The sequence below is a fragment of the Taeniopygia guttata genome, chromosome 26 (assembly GCF_048771995.1).
Source record: "Taeniopygia guttata chromosome 26, bTaeGut7.mat, whole genome shotgun sequence".
Taxonomy (NCBI): Eukaryota; Metazoa; Chordata; class Aves; order Passeriformes; family Estrildidae; genus Taeniopygia; species Taeniopygia guttata.
In genome coordinates this window covers 4,710,274-4,728,062 of record NC_133051.1, presented here as the reverse complement: position 1 = coordinate 4,728,062, position 17,789 = coordinate 4,710,274, and the positions used below count along the sequence as shown (strand labels likewise).

The 17,789-nt window shown below is 57.4% G+C and overlaps 1 protein-coding gene across 4 annotated transcripts in view; it reads left to right on the top strand.

The window, feature by feature from the left end:
• Positions 1 to 17,789, top strand: part of LOC100222119 (receptor-type tyrosine-protein phosphatase V) — a 44,008-nt gene that overhangs the window by 9,944 nt on the left and 16,275 nt on the right. For 3 of the 4 annotated variants that reach the window (XR_012052034.1, XM_030291955.4, XM_072918797.1), the window contains 17 exons: positions 901 to 1,167; positions 1,722 to 1,988; positions 3,644 to 3,916; positions 4,633 to 4,893; positions 5,366 to 5,638; positions 6,054 to 6,323; positions 6,877 to 7,146; positions 7,283 to 7,552; positions 7,745 to 8,017; positions 8,405 to 8,674; positions 9,408 to 9,680; positions 11,196 to 11,468; positions 12,866 to 13,138; positions 14,156 to 14,425; positions 14,846 to 15,124; positions 15,363 to 15,497; positions 15,596 to 15,800. Coding sequence is in view for 3 of the 4 variants with exons in the window: in XM_030291955.4 (XP_030147815.4) it covers positions 901 to 1,167; positions 1,722 to 1,988; positions 3,644 to 3,916; positions 4,633 to 4,893; positions 5,366 to 5,638; positions 6,054 to 6,323; positions 6,877 to 7,146; positions 7,283 to 7,552; positions 7,745 to 8,017; positions 8,405 to 8,674; positions 9,408 to 9,680; positions 11,196 to 11,468; positions 12,866 to 13,138; positions 14,156 to 14,425; positions 14,846 to 15,124; positions 15,363 to 15,497; positions 15,596 to 15,800 (4,402 nt within the window). In the remaining variant the exon portion in view is untranslated. The remainder of the gene's footprint in view (positions 1 to 900; positions 1,168 to 1,721; positions 1,989 to 3,643; positions 3,917 to 4,632; positions 4,894 to 5,365; positions 5,639 to 6,053; positions 6,324 to 6,876; positions 7,147 to 7,282; positions 7,553 to 7,744; positions 8,018 to 8,404; positions 8,675 to 9,407; positions 9,681 to 11,195; positions 11,469 to 12,865; positions 13,139 to 14,155; positions 14,426 to 14,845; positions 15,125 to 15,362; positions 15,498 to 15,595; positions 15,801 to 17,789) is intronic. The other variant, XM_072918798.1, reaches the window with a different exon arrangement.

The following is a 17,789-nucleotide window of genomic DNA, read 5'->3' as shown; positions in this document are numbered from 1 at the left end:
TCAGGTGGGGATGGCAGCCCTTGCCTGCACTTCTCCAGAAGATCCTTGAGTAGATGAGTGCACGTGAAGGTGGGAAACCTAGCAAAGGAGAGCAGAGCTGGAGGAAGGAGATTGGGCAGTGGAAGGGCTGGTGTCAGGCAGCAGTGGCAGAAGCAGAAGCTGGTTGTCACAGAAAGGCGGGTGGCAGGACCCACAGGCCAGCAGGAACAGAGGTCCTGTCAGCAGGTGAACTTCAAGGTGATGGTGGCTTCACCTTTATGTGTTGGCCCTGACCAAGCCTCCCTGCTGCATTCAGAGGAACTGCTGAGACTGATCCAAGGGGATGGTGCAGCCCACACAGCCCATAGGAGGCTGGTGAGTGGTCAGGGAGGTCATGGGGCTGTGCTTGGGGAATCCTCTCTGGAGCCCCTCTGCTCTGAGGACAGGCTGGGAGAGCTGGGGTTGTTCAGCCTGGAGAGGAGAAGGCTCCTGGGTGACTTTAAAACGACTTTTAGTACCTAAAGGGGATTTGAAAACAGAGAAATAGGGGCTTTTTTTTAAATGGGCAGATGGTGGCAGGACAAGAGGGAAGAATATGAAACTGGCAGAGAAGTTTAGATCAGATCTTAGGAAGGAATTCTTCACTGTGAGGGTGGTGACGCCCTGGCGTAGGTTGCCCAGAGAAACTCTGCCCTGTCCCTGGAAGTATCCAAGACCAGGCTGGAGAGGGCTTGGAACAACTTGGGCTAGTGGAAGGTGTCCCTGCCATGGCAAGGGGTGGGACTGGATGAGCTTTAGGATCCCTTCCGGGATTCTGTGACTGGGTCCTGTGAAGCTGGCTGGCATCAACCCCCCAGGCAAAGGCGAGTTCCACCACGCGTGAGCAGCTTGCCAGCGGTGTGTGTGCCATGTCCCACGCAGGTCCCTCGCCCGTCCGTGACCTGAGCCTGAGCAGCGTGGACACCGCCTCGCTGCGCGCGGCCTGGGCGCACGGGCCGGGCGGGCGGGACGGTTACCGCCTGGCGCTGTGGCACAGCCGCTCCCAGAGCCTGCTGAGGAACGTGTCCCTGCTGCCCAGCGCCTCCGCCTTCCTCTTCGACGGGCTCCTGGCCGGCAGCGAGTACGCGCTGAGGGTCAGCACGCTGGCGGGGTCCGGCCAGGCCAGCACCAGCACCCACCAGTGGACAGGTAGGGATGGTGGCTGCGCCTGCCCGAGGAGGAAGGGGTGGCAGGAAGGGTTTGGCAGGAAGGGTGCAGCACATGTGCCGGGCTGGCAAGGGAAGAGGTGTCCAGGCTTGGGATGGGGAGCTTGTGAATGGTGGGGAGCAGCTGGAGTGTTTCACATCCCCGCTGTGAGCCGAGTGCCTGGGCCAAGGGGGAAACTTTGCACCTTGGGCCTGCCTTGCAGCACCCACGGCTTGGATTTGTCTGTTCCCGACAGAGAGGGCAGTCTGGGGATCCTGGATCTCTTGGCTGCTGAGAGCTGCAGGAGTGCTGCAGCACCCAGCCTGCCGCCCCTCCGCCCTGCAGCCTGAAAGAACATGACAAAGTGGAAGGACCTCAAGGGCCCCCCAGCCTGTGTGGGATGGGGCAGGGGAGAGACACCCCTCAGTAGACCCCTACCAGACCTTCACCCCCGTGCCAGACAGAGCAGTTGTGGGCACAGGGGCCCCGGGGGAAGAGGAGGGTCCAGGGACCACCAGCCCCAGTGCTGAGCTTGCTTTGTCCTGCTCTTCCCTCAGCTCCCTCCATCCCCACCCAGCTGAGGCTCAGCCCAGGTTCCAGCACCAGCCTCGTGGCCTCCTGGGCAGATGCTGCAGGGGCTGCCTGGCTCCACCTGGAGCTCCGTGACCTCCTCACCCAAAGGGTCAGCACAAGCCTGTCAGCCAGGAGGGGCCTCAGCAGCTACACCTTCCAGCACCTCCAGCCTGGCACTCACTACTGGCTGGGGCTCAGCGCCACGGCTGGGCCCCACACCGTGCTGGGACCCAATGCCACTGCCTGGACATGTGAGTATCGGCTTGGTGGCCCCAGCTTTCTCCCTGCCTCTGCTCCAGTCTCTGAATCCAAAGTGCAGCCTCCTCCTTGGGTGCTTGGACCTGGCCCAAAGCTGATGGGGCACCCAGCTCTGGGGCAGTGCTGCAGTGGGGCCAGTGAACCCCCTGGGCTGGCCTGCTTCCCCCTGGGATGAGGGGGAGCAGCCTGTGCGCTCTCCCCTAGGAGAAGGATGGAAGGGCAGCAGATCCCACTGCTGTTCAGTGCTACTGGGGCTTGGCTCTCATGTGCCTCAGGGCTGTACAAGGGCAACAGAAAAAATGGGGCAAGGGGGCAGCAGCTGAGCTGGTTTGAACTGGAAGCCTCTGGAAGGGGCTTATACAAGAGCAAGAAAGACTTTTTACATGAGCAGACAGTGATAGGACAAGGAGTGAATGGTTTTAAACTAAATTAGGAGAGATTTAGATTAGATGTTAGGAAGAAATGCTTCCCTGTGAGGATGCTGAGGCCCTGGCACAGGGTGCCCAGAGCAGCTGTGGCTGTCCCATCCCTGGGAGTGTCTAAGGCCAGGCTGGACAGGGCTAGAGAGGTGGGATGGTAGAAGGTGCCATGGAAGGGGGTGGGAATTGATGAGCTTTAGGGTCCTGTTCAATCCAAACCATTCCACAATTCTGTGATTCTATGAAATGGATTTTTGGTGCTCTTTGATTGTTGTCAAGGATATGGTGTGGTAGCACCTGATAACCTCATCCTGGTGGATGTTCCCAGCATGATGGGTGCTGTGTAAATACAGCCAAGGAATCCAGGTGCCTCTGGCAGGTCAAAACAGTGAGGGCAGCCCTCCCAGAACTCACTATTGCACCATTCCCCCAGCCCACTCTCTGCCCTGGCCTCAGGCTGATGAGGGCCCTGAAAGAGGGGGACTTTGCTGGTGACACCATGTGCATGCCCAGTAAAAAGTTCCAGTCCTGAACTTGTTCTCCCAGATGTTTCCAGAAAAGCCAGGAGGGAAACGAAGAGGGCAGAGCAGATTCACACTGAACACCAAGGTAGCGTTGGCCCTCAAATGATGGAGGTGCCAAGCTGCAGCCTCAGAGCTGCCGTGGCCAGTGACTTGTCCTGGCACTGGCCAAACACTGGTTGTGTGTATGCCAGGAGGACCTGGGTGCCACCAGGTGTCAAAGTCTCCAGCTCCTTCCCACTCCACCTGCCAGCCTGGGAAGCTGAAGCCTGCTCCCTGCTCCCTGCAGATGGGATTTTGGAAGGCCTCCAGAGCTCCAGCTGGTTTCTCTCTGCTCTGGAGTGAGGCTGATCCCGCTGTTGCTGTCTGCAGCTCTGACCTGCTCCACTGAACAAAATTCCCCCATGCCAGACACACGAGCCAGGGGCGTCTGGCCAGGAGTTTGGTCCAGGCCAGTTCCTGGGAATATCAGCAAACTCATGGTGGGAAGTGAATGGAGTGCAAGGAGACTTTTAGGAATTTCTCAGCAAGGCTGCCAGCTTTGTCTGGACTCTGTTAGTCCAGGAATGCTTGTGCTGGGGAGTGCAGATGACTCGCTCCAAAAGGATGTCTAAGGCTGGACGTAACCCTGCCAGGAATGAGGCTCAGGAGAGTAAGGGGTACAGAGCACCCCATAACCCTGATTTACACAATCCTATTCCCTTCCAGACCCCTTGAGTCCCCACAATGTGACCCTGAGCAGTGCAGAGGAGCAGAACTCCTTAGAGGCTCGCTGGAGTGTCCCAGGGGGACAGAGGGACTTCTACCTGGTGACACTGCGGGAGGGAGAGGACGGTGCTCCCACGAGGAACATCTCTGTTGGTGGGGACAACGATCACGTCACCTTCCACGGGCTGAGCCCTGGCCAGCAGTACTCTGTCCAGGTGGTGGTGGTGGCAGGGCCCCACAGGGCATCAGCACACAGCACAGCAGCCTGGACAGGTGAGCAGAGAGCCCATGTGTGGCCTTGGGGCTGTTCCTGCTGCCCGATGGGGGGGCTGGGGGTGAGGCAGGCACAGGGACAGGGCACAGGGACACCTGGTCTCAAGAGCAGGTTGTGGATCAGAGCAGGAAATTGTGCCTCCCCACAGTTCTGGTGAGGGTGGGCTCCAAGGTCCTGGGCAGGCTTGTGCCAGCAAGTGTCAGGCACAGATCAAGACCAGATCTGCTTTGTGCCTTCTGGACTCTGTGTGGCAGGCTGCAGGCAGCTTCCTCCCTTGCCCTGACCACAGCTGGGTGGGTGGGCAGGGAAGCACCACCAGCCCCCCCAGAGGGGCCATCTCCCTGTGCTCAGTCTCTCCTGGGTGACCTGTGGAGCCACAGCTGGTGCTGTCCCAGAGCTGCCACTCTGGGAAAGGGCAATTGGAGCTGTACACAGTGTGGGGAGGTACCCACCCAACCCATGGTGCTGGGGGCACTAAGAGCTCTCCCTGCAGCCCCTTCTGCCCCTGTGTGGGATGGACACAGCGGCAGTGTCACAGAATCACAGAACTGTTAGGGCTGGAAGGGACCTCTGGAGATCATCTAGTCCAACACCCCTGCTTTAGGGTCACCTAGAGCAATCTGAAAAGCAGAAAACATCTTGTGAAAATATGTTGTGAAAGCAGTGTTCCTGCCTGATGCAGTGCCCCGTGTCGTGCTGTCCTTGTCCCTTGCAGAACCACGAGCACCATCTGGCGTGAGCCTGTCCAGCCAGGGCAGCCCCCACAGCCTGCTGGCCAGCTGGGAGGAGGCCACAGGGGAGGGCTACCTGCTGCTCCTCAGCCTTGCAGAGCACCCTGTGAAGAACAGCTCCTTGCCCAGGGGTGTCACGAGCTTCACCTACGAGGGCCTCCACCCTGGGACCCTGTACACCTTTGAGGTCAGCACCGTGGCTGGTCCCTATACATCCTCACCCCGCTGCATCTCCAACTGGACATGTGAGTGCCACAGCCCCAGGTTGCCACTGGATCCTGCCCTTCCCCTGATGTCACGCTCGGGGCACTGACAGCACACATCTCCTACAGCCTAATCCAGTAACTGGGCAAAAGGCTCAGCAGGAGGCAGATGTGCTGCTGGAGTGTGTGACCCTGCTGTTTCCCCGTCACCAGGCACAAGGGGCAGCTAAGCCCAGTGCCCTTCTCCTCAGCCACCCTCCTGTGGCACTGCTCAGGCTGTCACTGCCTTCACCCACCCTCTCCACCACCCACCACCTCCTCAGCACCAGAACAATTCTTTCTCTGCCAGTTTGAGCTGTGCTGGCCCAGTCCCTGCCAGACTGGTGTGTGGGTGTCAGCAGGGGTGACAGTGGTCCAAGCACCTGGATGCAGGTTTTCCCAGGGAGGGGGCTCCTGCCCCAGCACATTTGGAGCTGCATTTCTGCCAGGTGATTCTAGACCTTTCCTTTTCTAGACCCTTTGCCCCCAGAGCAGCTGACCCTCAGCAATGGTGGCCGCAGCACCTCTCTGCAAGCCTCCTGGAGAGCAGATTCCTCTGGCAGCACTGGCTACACAGGGACCCTCCGGGAAACCAAGTCCCAGGAGCAGGTCAGGAACGTGACTGTGGGGAGTGACTGGACAAATGTCACCTTGGAGAACCTGGTCCCTGGGCGGCAGTACACGCTGGAGATGGCTGCTATGGCTGGGCCTTACAGATCCCCTGTGCGATCAGCCACCGACTGGACGTGTGAGTGTGACAGTCCTGCCTCACCCTGCTGCGGGTCACAGCTGCCACCATCCCATGACAGCAGAATGCTTACAGCATCAGAGTGGCCCCTGTGGGGGGAGGTGGGAATCAGAGCCAGGGGTGCAGAGACAAACAGAATGGCAGCCAGCTGGAGCCACATTCAGCCATGTTGGGAGTAAAAGGGTCTGCAGTGCAGGAGGAACCCATCACTGAACAGAAAACATTCCCAAATGTCACCCAGGGGAAGTGGGGACCCGCTCCCGTGTCTGCTGCGGAGCAGGAGCTCTGGCTGCTCTGGGTTTGGTGTGCTGACTGCTGACCTAACCCCAGCAGGCACAGACAGGGGGGGTGCCCAGGACAGCCCCAGGCCCCAGCACAGCCTCCTCTCACTGCCTGGCTCTCTCTTCTCTCCCAGACCCCCTGGCCCCAGCCGGCGTGACGCTGACCAACAGCCGGCGCCCAATGGGGCTCTCGGCCTTCTGGGACAAGGCTGCTGGTGATGTGGACCAGTTCCACCTCCAGCTCTACAGCAAGAGCCATGCAGCTCAGAGGAACACCTCAGTGGGGCCAAACACCCACAACTTCACGTTCCTGGGGCTGTCCCCTGGCACTCAGTACTTCCTGAAGGTGACTGTCCTCGCTGGCCCGTACAGATCCTCGTCACACTTTGCCACTGAGTGGACATGTGAGTCAGAAGTATTCCCAGTCTCGTGCAGGGATGGGACATCCTGGCACTGCTTGCAAGACTAGCAGTGACACAGACTTGTCTGGGTGGAGGGAGGGCTCCAGTGAGACCTGCATGCTCCCTGTCCTGGAAGACAGAGCACATGTCATAGGTTAGGTGCTGTGTGCTGGGCCCCAAAAGATCCTTTTCCCCAGCCTGGGTTTTCCCCAGTCAGGTTGAACCTTCTGCCTAGACCACTGGTGATCTGAAGGCCAGCCAGGGACTGGTGGGAGGGCGATGTGAGAGAGGAAGCACAGAGACCTGTATGGGTTGCTGCTCCCTTTCTGTAGAGCAGAGCAGCCCACTGGGAGCTGAGGGCTCTCAGTAGCTGCCTGCCAGCAGCACCCTGGGGACATGCACAGGCAGCTTGCGTGTCCCCCAGGAGAGCAGGAGATCCGGTGGTCAGGTGCCCTCACTTCTCTTTCAGCCCTGTGCAGAAGTGCAGGCTGTGCCCTGGCTTCTCCAGGTGGTTCCTCCACCACCTCATGGGTGTCCATGCTCTGCTTCCCTCCAGATCCACTGTCCCTGGCTAACGTGAGCGTGCAGCCTGGGCGCAAACCCCAGGAGCTGCACGTGAGCTGGGTGGAGTCCGGAGGTGGCAGAGACCACTTGGTGCAGCTCTCAGTGGCTGAGTCCCTGTCCATCATCAGGAATGTGTCTGTCCCCCGTGGAGTCACCCAGCTGGACCTGGAGGGGCTGGTGCCAGGCTCCCGGTACCGCGTGGAGATCATCTCCCAGGCTGGGCCTCATCGCATCTCCTCTCAGACCGCCATCGGCTACACCGGTAGAACACAGCTCCCCGCTCCCACCAGCCTTAGGCAGTGTGTGATGCCCTCTGTGCTCCAGCTCCAGCTTCATTGCCAAGCTAGAGTCAGTTCTGAGCACAGGTTTGCCCCAGTGACGCTGTTTCTCTCCCGCAGTCCCACTGCCTCCTCGCTCCCTGTCTGCCAGCCCCGTCGGCGTGGGGGCTCTGGCTGTGTGCTGGGAGGCTGCTCCTGGCCAGAGGGATGGATACCTGCTCAGCGTGCTCGAGGAGGGCTCTTCGGCACAGCCCAGGAGCCTGGGAGCGGGGAAGGACAGCACCAATGTCACTGTGCCACAGCTGGAACCAGGAACGTGCTACCTTGTCAGGGTGTGGGCAGTGGCTGGGCCCCACCGCTCCCTCCCCGAGAACATCACTGGCTGCACAGGTCAGCATCTGACACCCACGGAGAGGACAGGACAGGACAGGACAGGACAGGACAGGACCCTGGCCTGGCTCCTGGTGAAGCGCTGGCCTCTGGTCACATCCTGCCTCTCACAGTCTCCGTGTACGAAGATGGCTGCATGTTCACAAGTGGATCTTTTCCTCTCTAACTCATGTGTCTTGTTTTTCCTCACAGTTCCTGCTGCACCCACAAACCTGAGCCTTACCAACCCAGGCAGCTCCTCAGAGCTTTACACATCCTGGAACAAGCCCCCTGGCAAGAGGGACCACTACCATGTTACTCTGTATAGCCTCAGCACCCAGGGCAGGATTCAGGTCCAGACCTTGAGTCCAGATGCGCTGAACATCACCTGGACTCACCTGGAAGCAGGCAGCAAGTTTGCTGTGCAGGTCACTGCTGTGAAAGGCTCCTTAGAAGCCTCTTCCATCAATGTCACCCAATGGACATGTGAGTCTGGTTGGTTGGGTTGGGCACAGTGCCCCACTGTGAGCCTCCACCTGATCCTTACAGAGCACTCACTGCCACCTTCCCCATCGCAAGCCCTGCCCACAGCTTCTGTGTGATGGTCCCACCTTTCTGCTCACTACCCTCACTCCATCTTTGACACAGAGCCAATCCCCCCATCCACCCCAGAGGCTCTGGTTATCTCCCTTGCCACATCCAGCAGCACACCCCAGGGATGATATGCTCCAAGTCGTGTGCCCTGCCTGGCCCTTTGTGCCCAGGCTTCTCTCCAGAGGATTTCTGGTCCAGCCCACCTGGAGGAACCCTGGGCACAGCAGCCAGATCTCAGCACTGAGCAGGAGGGCTAACTGTCTCCCTGTTGCTTTCCAGATCCCTTGGCCCCTGTCAACCTCACCCTGAGCAGCCCCTCAGCCTCAGCACTGGTGGTGTCCTGGGCAGTGCTGGCTGGAGGGGCAGAAGGCTTCGTGGTGGATGCCCGTGACCCAGCATCTGGCACTCCTGTCAGGCACACGCTGCTGGGTGGGGGTGCCAGGAGTCACATCCTGAGGAGCCTGAGCCCTGGCACCCGCTACAGCGTGGCAGTGAGGGCCACAGCCGGGCCCTTCCACGCCAGCACCCCCAGCCTCACCCACTGCACACGTGAGTCTGATGCTCTCCTTGAGTGTTGTTCACCAGATCTCTCCTTCCCAGTTCAATCAGGACCATAGTGGTGCAGTGTAATTTCTGTAGTTTTCCCCCCCTCCACGCAGCCCCCTCTAGGATCCGACCAGCTCAGAGATATGGGGCTGTGAGGGGAGGAATACCAGGAGAGGGATAAGGTATTCAGAAGAGGCTCTTACCCCAGGGTATGTTGGTACAGCTCTCTTTATTCTGTGGTGTCCATGGGAGAGCGGGGCAAAAGAGAGAGAGCAGGAAGTTTTAGGGGTCTATATAGGTTTTGGACAGGGTGGGCTTTCCTGGCTCCCCGCCAACCCCGTTGGGGCAGGAAGGAGGATCCAGGGGTTATCTTGATCAGAGTCACAGGGTCTTGGGGAAAGGGGGGGCAAAAGGGGTGTCCATGAGCTCACCGCAGCAGTGCAGCTGTCCTGGTGCAGCTGTCCTGCTCACCTCTGCCACCCGTGCAAGTACCCAGTGCTTACTCTCTGCTGGCTGCAGCACGAGGAGTCTGTGCCTGACCCTGTGCCACAGCCCGTCCCTGGCAGCCCCCCAGAGCGATGCACAGCCTCAGCCAGCAGCCGGCTGCCACAGAGGCACAGCCAGCCCGTGGCACCTGCTGCTGACCCAGCTCCTGCAGCACAGGCTTGGCACAGATGTGGAGCATCCTTGTGCTGAGCCCAGCTGTGGCTCTGGCAGTGACTTGTTCCCTCCCCAGGCCCGCTGCCCCCGGCCGCCGTGCGCCTGCTGAGCTCGGGGCACCCCGACAGGCTGAGTGTGGCCTGGGGGGCCGCGCCCGGGGGCACCGATGGGTACACGCTGACCCTGTACCGAGCAGCGCCGGGCACTGTGGCAGCCACAGCCTCGCTTGGCAGAGACACCCACAACTTCACCTTCACGGGGCTGGCCCCAGGACACCAGTACTCCCTGGAAGCCACTGCCACAGCCGGACAGTACAAGGCAGCAGCACCCAAAATCAGTGCCTGGACCTGTAAGTACCTGAAGCAGTGTCCTCTGCAGAGGGGTGGGAAATGTCACAGCACTGAGCTGTCCTGAGGAGAGTTGGGAGGTTCACGGGGGACCTGGCAGCTTTGGAGATGTGCATGCACCTCTGTGGCATGCAGCAGTTAGTGCAGGGGCACACTGCTGGCTGCATGGCGCTGGTGTGTTCAGCTGTAGGCTTGCACAAGGACATGCTGATGAAACAGGCCTGCCCAGATGTGCCTGTGCTGGGACATTCCCTGCCTGTGCTGGGACATTCCCTGCCTGTGCTGACCCTTCTCCCTGTGTGCAGGAGCACCTGTACTGTTCCTGTGTACAGGAGGCTCACTGAGTCCTTTCCCTCAGCTAGAAACCACCTTACCATAAAGGTTCATTAACTGAATAAGTGTAGTGCAAGAAACCACTCCACAGTCCTCCCTGCAGAACAGGTCTTTGCTCAGGAGATGGGCTCATCCAGCACCTCTCCCCACCCAGAAGGATTCCAGGGCTGGTCAGAGAGCAGAGGCTGTGCCAGTGCTGTCTGGGCACCTGCACAGCAGCTGGGTGTGGGAGCTCACCTGTGCTCGTGGCAGGGTGCAGGTGTTCCCACTGCAGGAAATATCACACCACTGGGCTGTGGGAATGAGCGTGACCTGGATGAGGAGGGCTTGGCATGTAGGGACCAGTAGGGCTGAGCAGTTAGTGGTGAGGTGAGATTGATTTATTAAAAAAATAAGGATATTGATTTAGTACCAATATCCAACTGTGACGGACAAAAACTCTCTAACAGTTTAAAGTTAGAAAGTGTGTGTTTATTGTGTGTGGGATCACTCCCAAATCCACACCGCAGCTTCCAGGTGGTTACAGAGCCCTTTTATCCATAAAGTATTGAATATCCAAACTACAAATGCATATTCATGATTTTGGTACATCCCATTCCCTGCTTCCTACGCTAATCACTCCAAAAGCCATTCAGCATGCGTGGTTTGTTCCTTGAAATGGGTCGGTGTCCGTTTCATGGGGAGGGGTCCCCAAATGAGGAAGTAAATGAAGTCTTCCTCGTTCTGACCTTTCTACCTTTTCGATGCAAATATGACAAATGAACTCTTGGTAGAACTCCCATTCCTTGTCTGCAATTGGTTTCAGAACAGAGGAGGCCACAATTGTCTTATGTTCCTAAAAGCTCTTTGTCAGTTTCTATATTCTTCATTATAAACCCAGCTAACCAAACATTGTGCTGACAAGCAATCAATTATTAGTTAACTACTAACTCCTAACTTCATCAAGGCCTACTCATTTATTTTAATTAACTGTAGTAAGGCTTATTTCTAACTAAAATCTTAGCTCCTCTAAAATCTCTAAATTCCTTAAAATTTACGTTTCAAGATGGGAGTGGAAAAGATAAAAGTGAGGATGAGGAGGCATTTGTCAGAGGGCATCTCCCTGTGCTGCACGATGCCCGTGGGGTGTTTGTGTGCTCCTGCCGGGTGTCCCATCCCTGACCCGAGGTGTGTTCCCTCCCCAGCCCCGCTGCCGCCGGCCGCCGTGCGCCTGCTGAGCTCGGGGCACCCCGACAGGCTGAGCGTGGCCTGGGGGGCTGCGCCTGGGGGCACCGACGGGTACACGCTGACCCTGTACCGAGCAGCGCCGGGCACTGTGGCAGCCACAGCCTCGCTTGGCAGAGACACCCACAACTTCACCTTCACGGGGCTGGCCCCAGGGAGCAAGTACCTGCTGGAGGTGGCATCTGTGGCTGGCTCCTTCAGGGCACCTGCAGCCAACGTCAGCAACTGGACGTGTGAGTACCCTTGGCGAGGGGACCTGTGCCCTGCTGGGCTGTCACGGGAGCTCGTGGCCAGGAACGTGGCCCTGCTGACCCCAAGCAGTGGCACAGTGGGTGCTCTGCCCACTCATCAGCAGCTCCAGCAGCCTGGTGAGGGCAGCTGGAGCGCCAGAGCCACACTTCAGGGCAGAGCCGGGGAGGAGGCGGCAGCAGCAGGGTGTTCACCTGTCAGAATCTGAGGTATTGGGGATTCCGAGATTGTAGAAAGTCTCTGTCTGTCAGCCCCGTTGCCAAAGAAGGAGCCATAATTGGTCTGTGCTGTTTCAAGGTTGTTTATTCTGTTTATCTCTAACATGTTCTGCTGCCCTGCCGCAGCTCTGTCCTGCAGGGCAGCGTGTGGGGCTCTGCCCTCAGTGGGATGGTACAAACATTAAATACCACAAACTACCTGTGCTGGATTTACAATAACGTGCCAATATCTGTCACCTACGTTGGACAGTGTGTCCCCAGCCCAAACCAACAGAAAAATGCCAACACCACAGTGAAACATGGAGGGCATGAAGAAGGAGGAAAAGGACAAGACACACCCAATTTCCTCCATCTTGTCCCCTCTGAACCCCTAATCTAGAAACCTAAAATTTTACCTTTGCACCCGTGTCACACTTAATTATTACTCTTATCAAACACTCAAAGCTGGTAATTTATCCTGTAAGATTGCAAACTCTTTTCCATGGACAGAGATCACAGACAGTGTCTCTGGGGGCTCTGTCCAGGGGGGTTCCTGACCCCTGCCAGGGTCCCAGACCTGCCAGGGCAGCCAGAGGGAAGCCCTGGGTTCCCACATTCACCTTCCCCTGTCCCCTCGCTGGCTGTGTGTTTCCTCCTCACCCCTCCCCAGATCATCGGGGACAGGGCTGTCCCTGCTCACACAAGCACAGAGAAGTTTGCAGAAGCTTTGAGCTGAGTCTGGGCTGGTGGGTGGAGCCACACAGTGGAGGCTAAGTGTGCTGTACATCTAAAAGATCTTCTAATATATATTTATTTTATCTAGATTTTAATACCTTTTGTGTCAATAATACAAAAATAAGTTAAAATGTTAATAAGTTGAGTGTTAATAAGATTAAGCAAAGTTTCACTATATTTAAGTACTCTTAATCTCCATTTTTTCACCTTAATATTCTATTAAAATTTAATTTATTATTCTTTGTTATTAAAGTTTATTCATTCTAAATTTAAGTGTTTAATATAAATTATCCTAAATCTTGTTCAAAGTTATTTATCTAAACTATGTAAAATACATAGTTCATTTTCTTAGAGAAGTAAGCATGGCGCATCCCTTCTGATGGCACTACCAAGAGACCCCAGGTGTCCTGGGGCCCTTTGCTGACGTGTCTCCCATGCTGTCTCGGCAGACCCCTTGGCACCCCGGAACGTGTACGTGACGAACCAGGGCTATCCCAACAGGCTGAGTGCGTCCTGGCGAGCCGAACCCCAGGGACACGACGGTTACAGGCTCCTCCTCTACCACTCGGGCTCAGGCCTTGTGGCTGCCAATGTCTCTGTTGGGAAAGGCACCAGCAAGTTCACCTTTTCTGGCCTGGCTCCAGGACACAAATACCTGCTGGAGGTGGTGTCCGTGGCAGGGCCCTACGCAGCCTCGGCAGGGAACATCAGTGACTGGACAAGTAAGTGGCAGAGCTGGAGATTCTGCGTCCTGCAGAGGCTCAGCCTTCCCATCTGGGTGGGCTCAGCACCTGTGGTGGGAAGGGGCAGAGACTCGGCCAGGACTGCTGCCTGGGAGCTGTAGGGTCAGAGAATGCTTTGGGTTGGAAGGGACCTCTTAAAGGCCATCTAGTCCAACCCCTCTGCTAGTGGCTGGGACATCTTCAGCTAGGTCAGCTTGCTCAGAGCCCTGTCTAAGCTGACCTTGAAGATTTCCAGGGATGGGACAAGATGGGGTGGGAGGTACCAGTGTAGCAATGGGATCATGGGCTGGGCAAGCCCTGGTGGATGGGAGAGTGGGGCAGGGCAGTCCTGCTGCCTGTGGCTGCTGTTTCAGGAGGCAGCCTCCAGCCCATGGCCCCACTGGTTGAAGTCTGGCTCCTCCAAGCAAGGGTGACTGAACAAGAGCACAGCATCCCGTGGCAGTAGTGCTGCTCTGGTAGATGACACCCACAGCCTGGGGGACCATGAGGCCTCACAGCTTGGGGGGACACCCCACCATTCCTGCTGCATTTTTTCCAGGCACTCAGAGAATTGCTGGCATGGGGTATAAGGGGAGGATGGGCTTTTTTTTTGTTTTATGGAATGTGGAAATGCTGATAAGCACAATAAGCCTTTTCATGTGCTTGTCCCCACAGTCCCTGCACTTTGCTTGGGGAATCCAGCGGTCTCTGCTCCCACGCTCAGCCATCCCCTGGCAGGGTGCAAGGAGTCATGTGCCGAGCCCTTCGGGCAGGTTTCTAATGAAACTTGGTAATTAGCAGGAAGAAGAATCCATCTCCTCACACTCCTCACTCTGTATGTCCTTCAGCTGCCATTTAAAGGTCATTTCTGGCAAACAGCAGCTGCAGGAATGTTACCACTGAACACGTGGAGTCTCCTTGTGTCACCCATCTCCTACTTGTGTCTCTGTAGAATAGAAGAGAGCACATGCATACCAGTAATACCAGTAACTCCTCCTGGTGTGGTTTTTGTTGTAGCCCCCTCAGTTCCCCAGAACCTCTCGGCGGTGGCTGAAGGGAACAACACGGTGCTGATCTCCTGGGACAGTGTCTCTGGGCAGCAGGACGACTGCCAGCTGTGGCTGCGGGACCCCCGGAACAGCTCGCTGCCCTGGCGGCTCTCCCTGGGCACAGGACAAGTCCAGCACCTCCTGCAGGGGCTGACCCCAGGCAGGAACTACTCGGTGTCCTTGAGCTGCGTGGCTGGGCCCTACTGGAGCAGCACCAAGCCCTTGGCAGTGCCCATGGGTGGGTACACGCTGCCACGGGGAGGGAGCGGGGTAGGCTGGAAGAGGGAGAATCACCTGGGTGGCCTCAAGTCTGGATGGACCCTTGAGTGTCCAGAGAGGCATGGGTGGAAGACAGGGAAGGCCAGCGAGGTGACCTCTGGTAGCTTTTGGCTCCCTAAGCTAGCCCCACCACAGATCTCCTGGCTAGCTGTGGAGCAGAGCAGACTTTGCAGATCTGCACTGGTTGATGTCTCCTGTAAGATGTGAGCTCAGGCCCTGCCCATTCCCACTGTCCTGTGGCTCATGGCACAGCAGGTTCCCAGGCTGCAAGTGTCCAGCTCTGCTCATCTCACTGGCCTGGGGAGCAGATGCTGAGTGGGGCAGAGGTTGGGATTTCTCTGACCCAGTGAGTCCAGAGCCTGTCCTGTCTCTTTTGCAGAGCCAAATCCAGTGAAGGATGTGCAGTGCCTGCCAGAGGCAAGGAGCCTTTACTTGAACTGGACGAGCTCTCCTGGAGATGTGGAGGCTTATGAGGTGGTGACAGAGAGGCTTTCTGAAGGACCCCCCACCTCCAGGCTTACCATGAGCATCCCTTCAAGCGAGGCCAGTCTGGAGGGGCTGGAGCCAAACTCCTCCTACCAAATCCTTGTGAGCACCGTGGGCATGAACACACTGAGGAGCCAGGCTGTGACTCTGCTCTGCAGCACAGCAGTGGAGCGTGAGTGCCCTTCTTCCCCACAGCCTTGCCACAGGGAAACACCCCGGGACACCCCAGAACACGCCTGGTGTTGCTGTCAGAGCTGGGGGCTCTTGGGGTGCCTGTGAGCCCCATGTGGCTGCCCTGCCCTGCGGTGGGTCGGGGCTCTGGCTGAGCTGCTGGGACAGCACAGGGTGAGCAAAGGGGGTCTGGGAGCAGGGACACACTGAGATGCTGAGCCTGCTGGTCGCTCTTCCAGCCCTGCCCCCTCCCCTGCGTGCAGACGTGTTCCCAGTGGAGGCCAGTTCCACGGTCATCATTTCACCCGACCTGTTCAGTGAGGAGAACGGCCAGATCCAGTACTACGGTGTCATTGCTACCACCAACGAGTCACGTAAGTGTCCCTGCATGGCCCAGGCTGTGGTGGCTCCCTGGGGGCAGCAGGACCCCTGGACGTCACTTTGGGACTGTCACTGTCACCTTCCCCTCCAGTGCTGAGGCCCACCCAGGAGATCATGTCCAGCACATGGTACGACCACTACTACGGGACAGAGGACTCCTACCTGGCAGTGCTCATTCCCAACCCCTTCCACCAGAGGAGCTCCCCTGACACCTGGAGGGTGCCAGTGGGAACAGAGGAGTGTGGCCAGTCCAGGGCAACCTGCAATGGGAAGCTGAAAGCCAACGAACAGTACAGGTGAGAGAGGTCAGCATCCCTCCTGAGGGGGAAAAAGGACTGCACGTGTCCCTGCAAGAATGCCACCAGCTCCCTGGATGTCACCTCAGCCTCAGACCCCCAAGGTTTGGTGGACCCCAAGGGTTCTCCAGCTCTGGACCCCAAGGGTTCTCCATCAAGCAGCATTTGAGGAAGGCAGGGCTGGCATGCAGGGAATATCTGGCAGTGTAGTGGGCAGGGAGAGGGAAAGCTGAGGCTGCCAAGGGCTGTGTGTGTTGTCTCAGGAGCTGAGCAGGTGTCCAGCCCAGGATAGGAGCTAAAACAGGTGCTGTAATTTGTAGGACCTTCGTTTGTGACTCAGAACCATGTGCAGACAGTGCAAAAATGAAGCTGATTTGGAAACAGTTCCAGTGGTGCCTACTCAGTGGGAGATCCAGAGGTTGGGGTTAGCAATACTCAGGCTGAGGTCTGAGTTCCCCATGAGACACACACATGGATCCCAACAGTCGTGAGTTCAGAGTCTTATTTGAGAGTGATTAGGATCCAGGAACATGGAGGTGCATATTTTCTGTAAGGGTACCTTTATAACTGCTGATGGGAAACCAGGTTTTCCACTGCTAACAAAGAAAGGTATCTGTAGTCAGTCCTGTTAATTTAGCAGCTCCAGTTTCATCAAATGGGGACCACATCCCATTTCTCTGATCCCCCAGAGTCTGGAAGGTTATCCCATTTCGATATAAAGAAACTTGCAGCAAGGATGGCTGATTCTGATAAAGCCATTGAGAGAATTAGGAAAAGAGAATGAAAGTCCATGGGAGAGTGTATGAACAGAGAGCTTCCCTTTCCACTGGGAATAAAGGGAGAATGAAATCTGCCCGTATTTTGTGGTGAGTGGGTGTTGGGGATGGACCTCCTCTCCTCTCTTCTCCTCTCCTCTCCTCTCCTCTCCTCTCCTCTCCTCTCCTCTCCTCTCCTCTCCTCTCCTCTCCTCTCCTCTCCTCTCCTCTCCTCTCCTCTCCTCTCCTCTCCTCTCCTCTCCTCTCCTCTCCTCTCCTCTCCTCTCCTCTCCTCTCCTCTCCTCTCCTCTCCTCTCCTCTCCTCTCCTCTCCTCTCCTCTCCTCTCCTCTCCTCTCCTCTCCTCTCCTCTCCTCTCCTCTCCTCTCCTCTCCTCTCCTCTCCTCTCCTCTCCTCTCCTCTCCTCTCCTCTCCTCTCCTCTCCTCTCCTCTCCTCTCCTCTCCTCTCCTCTCCTCTCCTCTCCTCTCCTCTCCTCTCCTCTCCTCTCCTCTCCTCTCCTCTCCTCTCCTCTCCTCTCCTCTCCTCTCCTCTCCTCTCCCCTCCCTCATTCTCACTACTGTTCCTATGTGCAGACATGGAAAACTTTACCTGACTATGAGTTGTTTTATATTCACACCTGTGCCAAAAAGGGGCTCTTAAGCTGCTGGCTAGGGCAGCACTGGCCCAGGGGGTGGGAAATGGCTGTTTTTCCCAGGGGAAAAGAAAAAGGGGGAGTGTCCAGAGAGCCATTGCCTGGGAAATTCCAGCCAGACCGGGGTCATGAGAGCAGAGAGCAGCTCTGGTGTGCTGTGTTAGCCTGCCTGGCAGGAGAGGGGCTGACAGAGCACCCCCATCCCGTCTCCATCCCAGGTCCCTGGGCTGGCAGGGGATCTCAGGAGGTTTCAGAAGCCTGGAGACTGAGCACCCATCAGATTTGTCTGTTGTGTATTGCTCGTGCCTCACCCCCAGCCATGGCAGGGCAGGAGCTGCTGGTTCCCCCCTCAGCCTCGCTCTGCAGGGATGGAGGGGAGCAGCAGGGATGGAGAGGAGCAGCAGGGATGGAGAGGAGCAGCAGGGTTCAGAGGGGTCAGCAGGGATGGAGAGGGAGAGCAGGGATGGAGAGGGAGCAGCAGGAATGGAGAGGGAGCAGCAGGGATGGAGAGGAGCAGCAGGGATGGAGAGGAGCAGCAGGGATGGAGAGGGAGCAGCAGGGATGGAGAGGGAGCAGCAGGGTT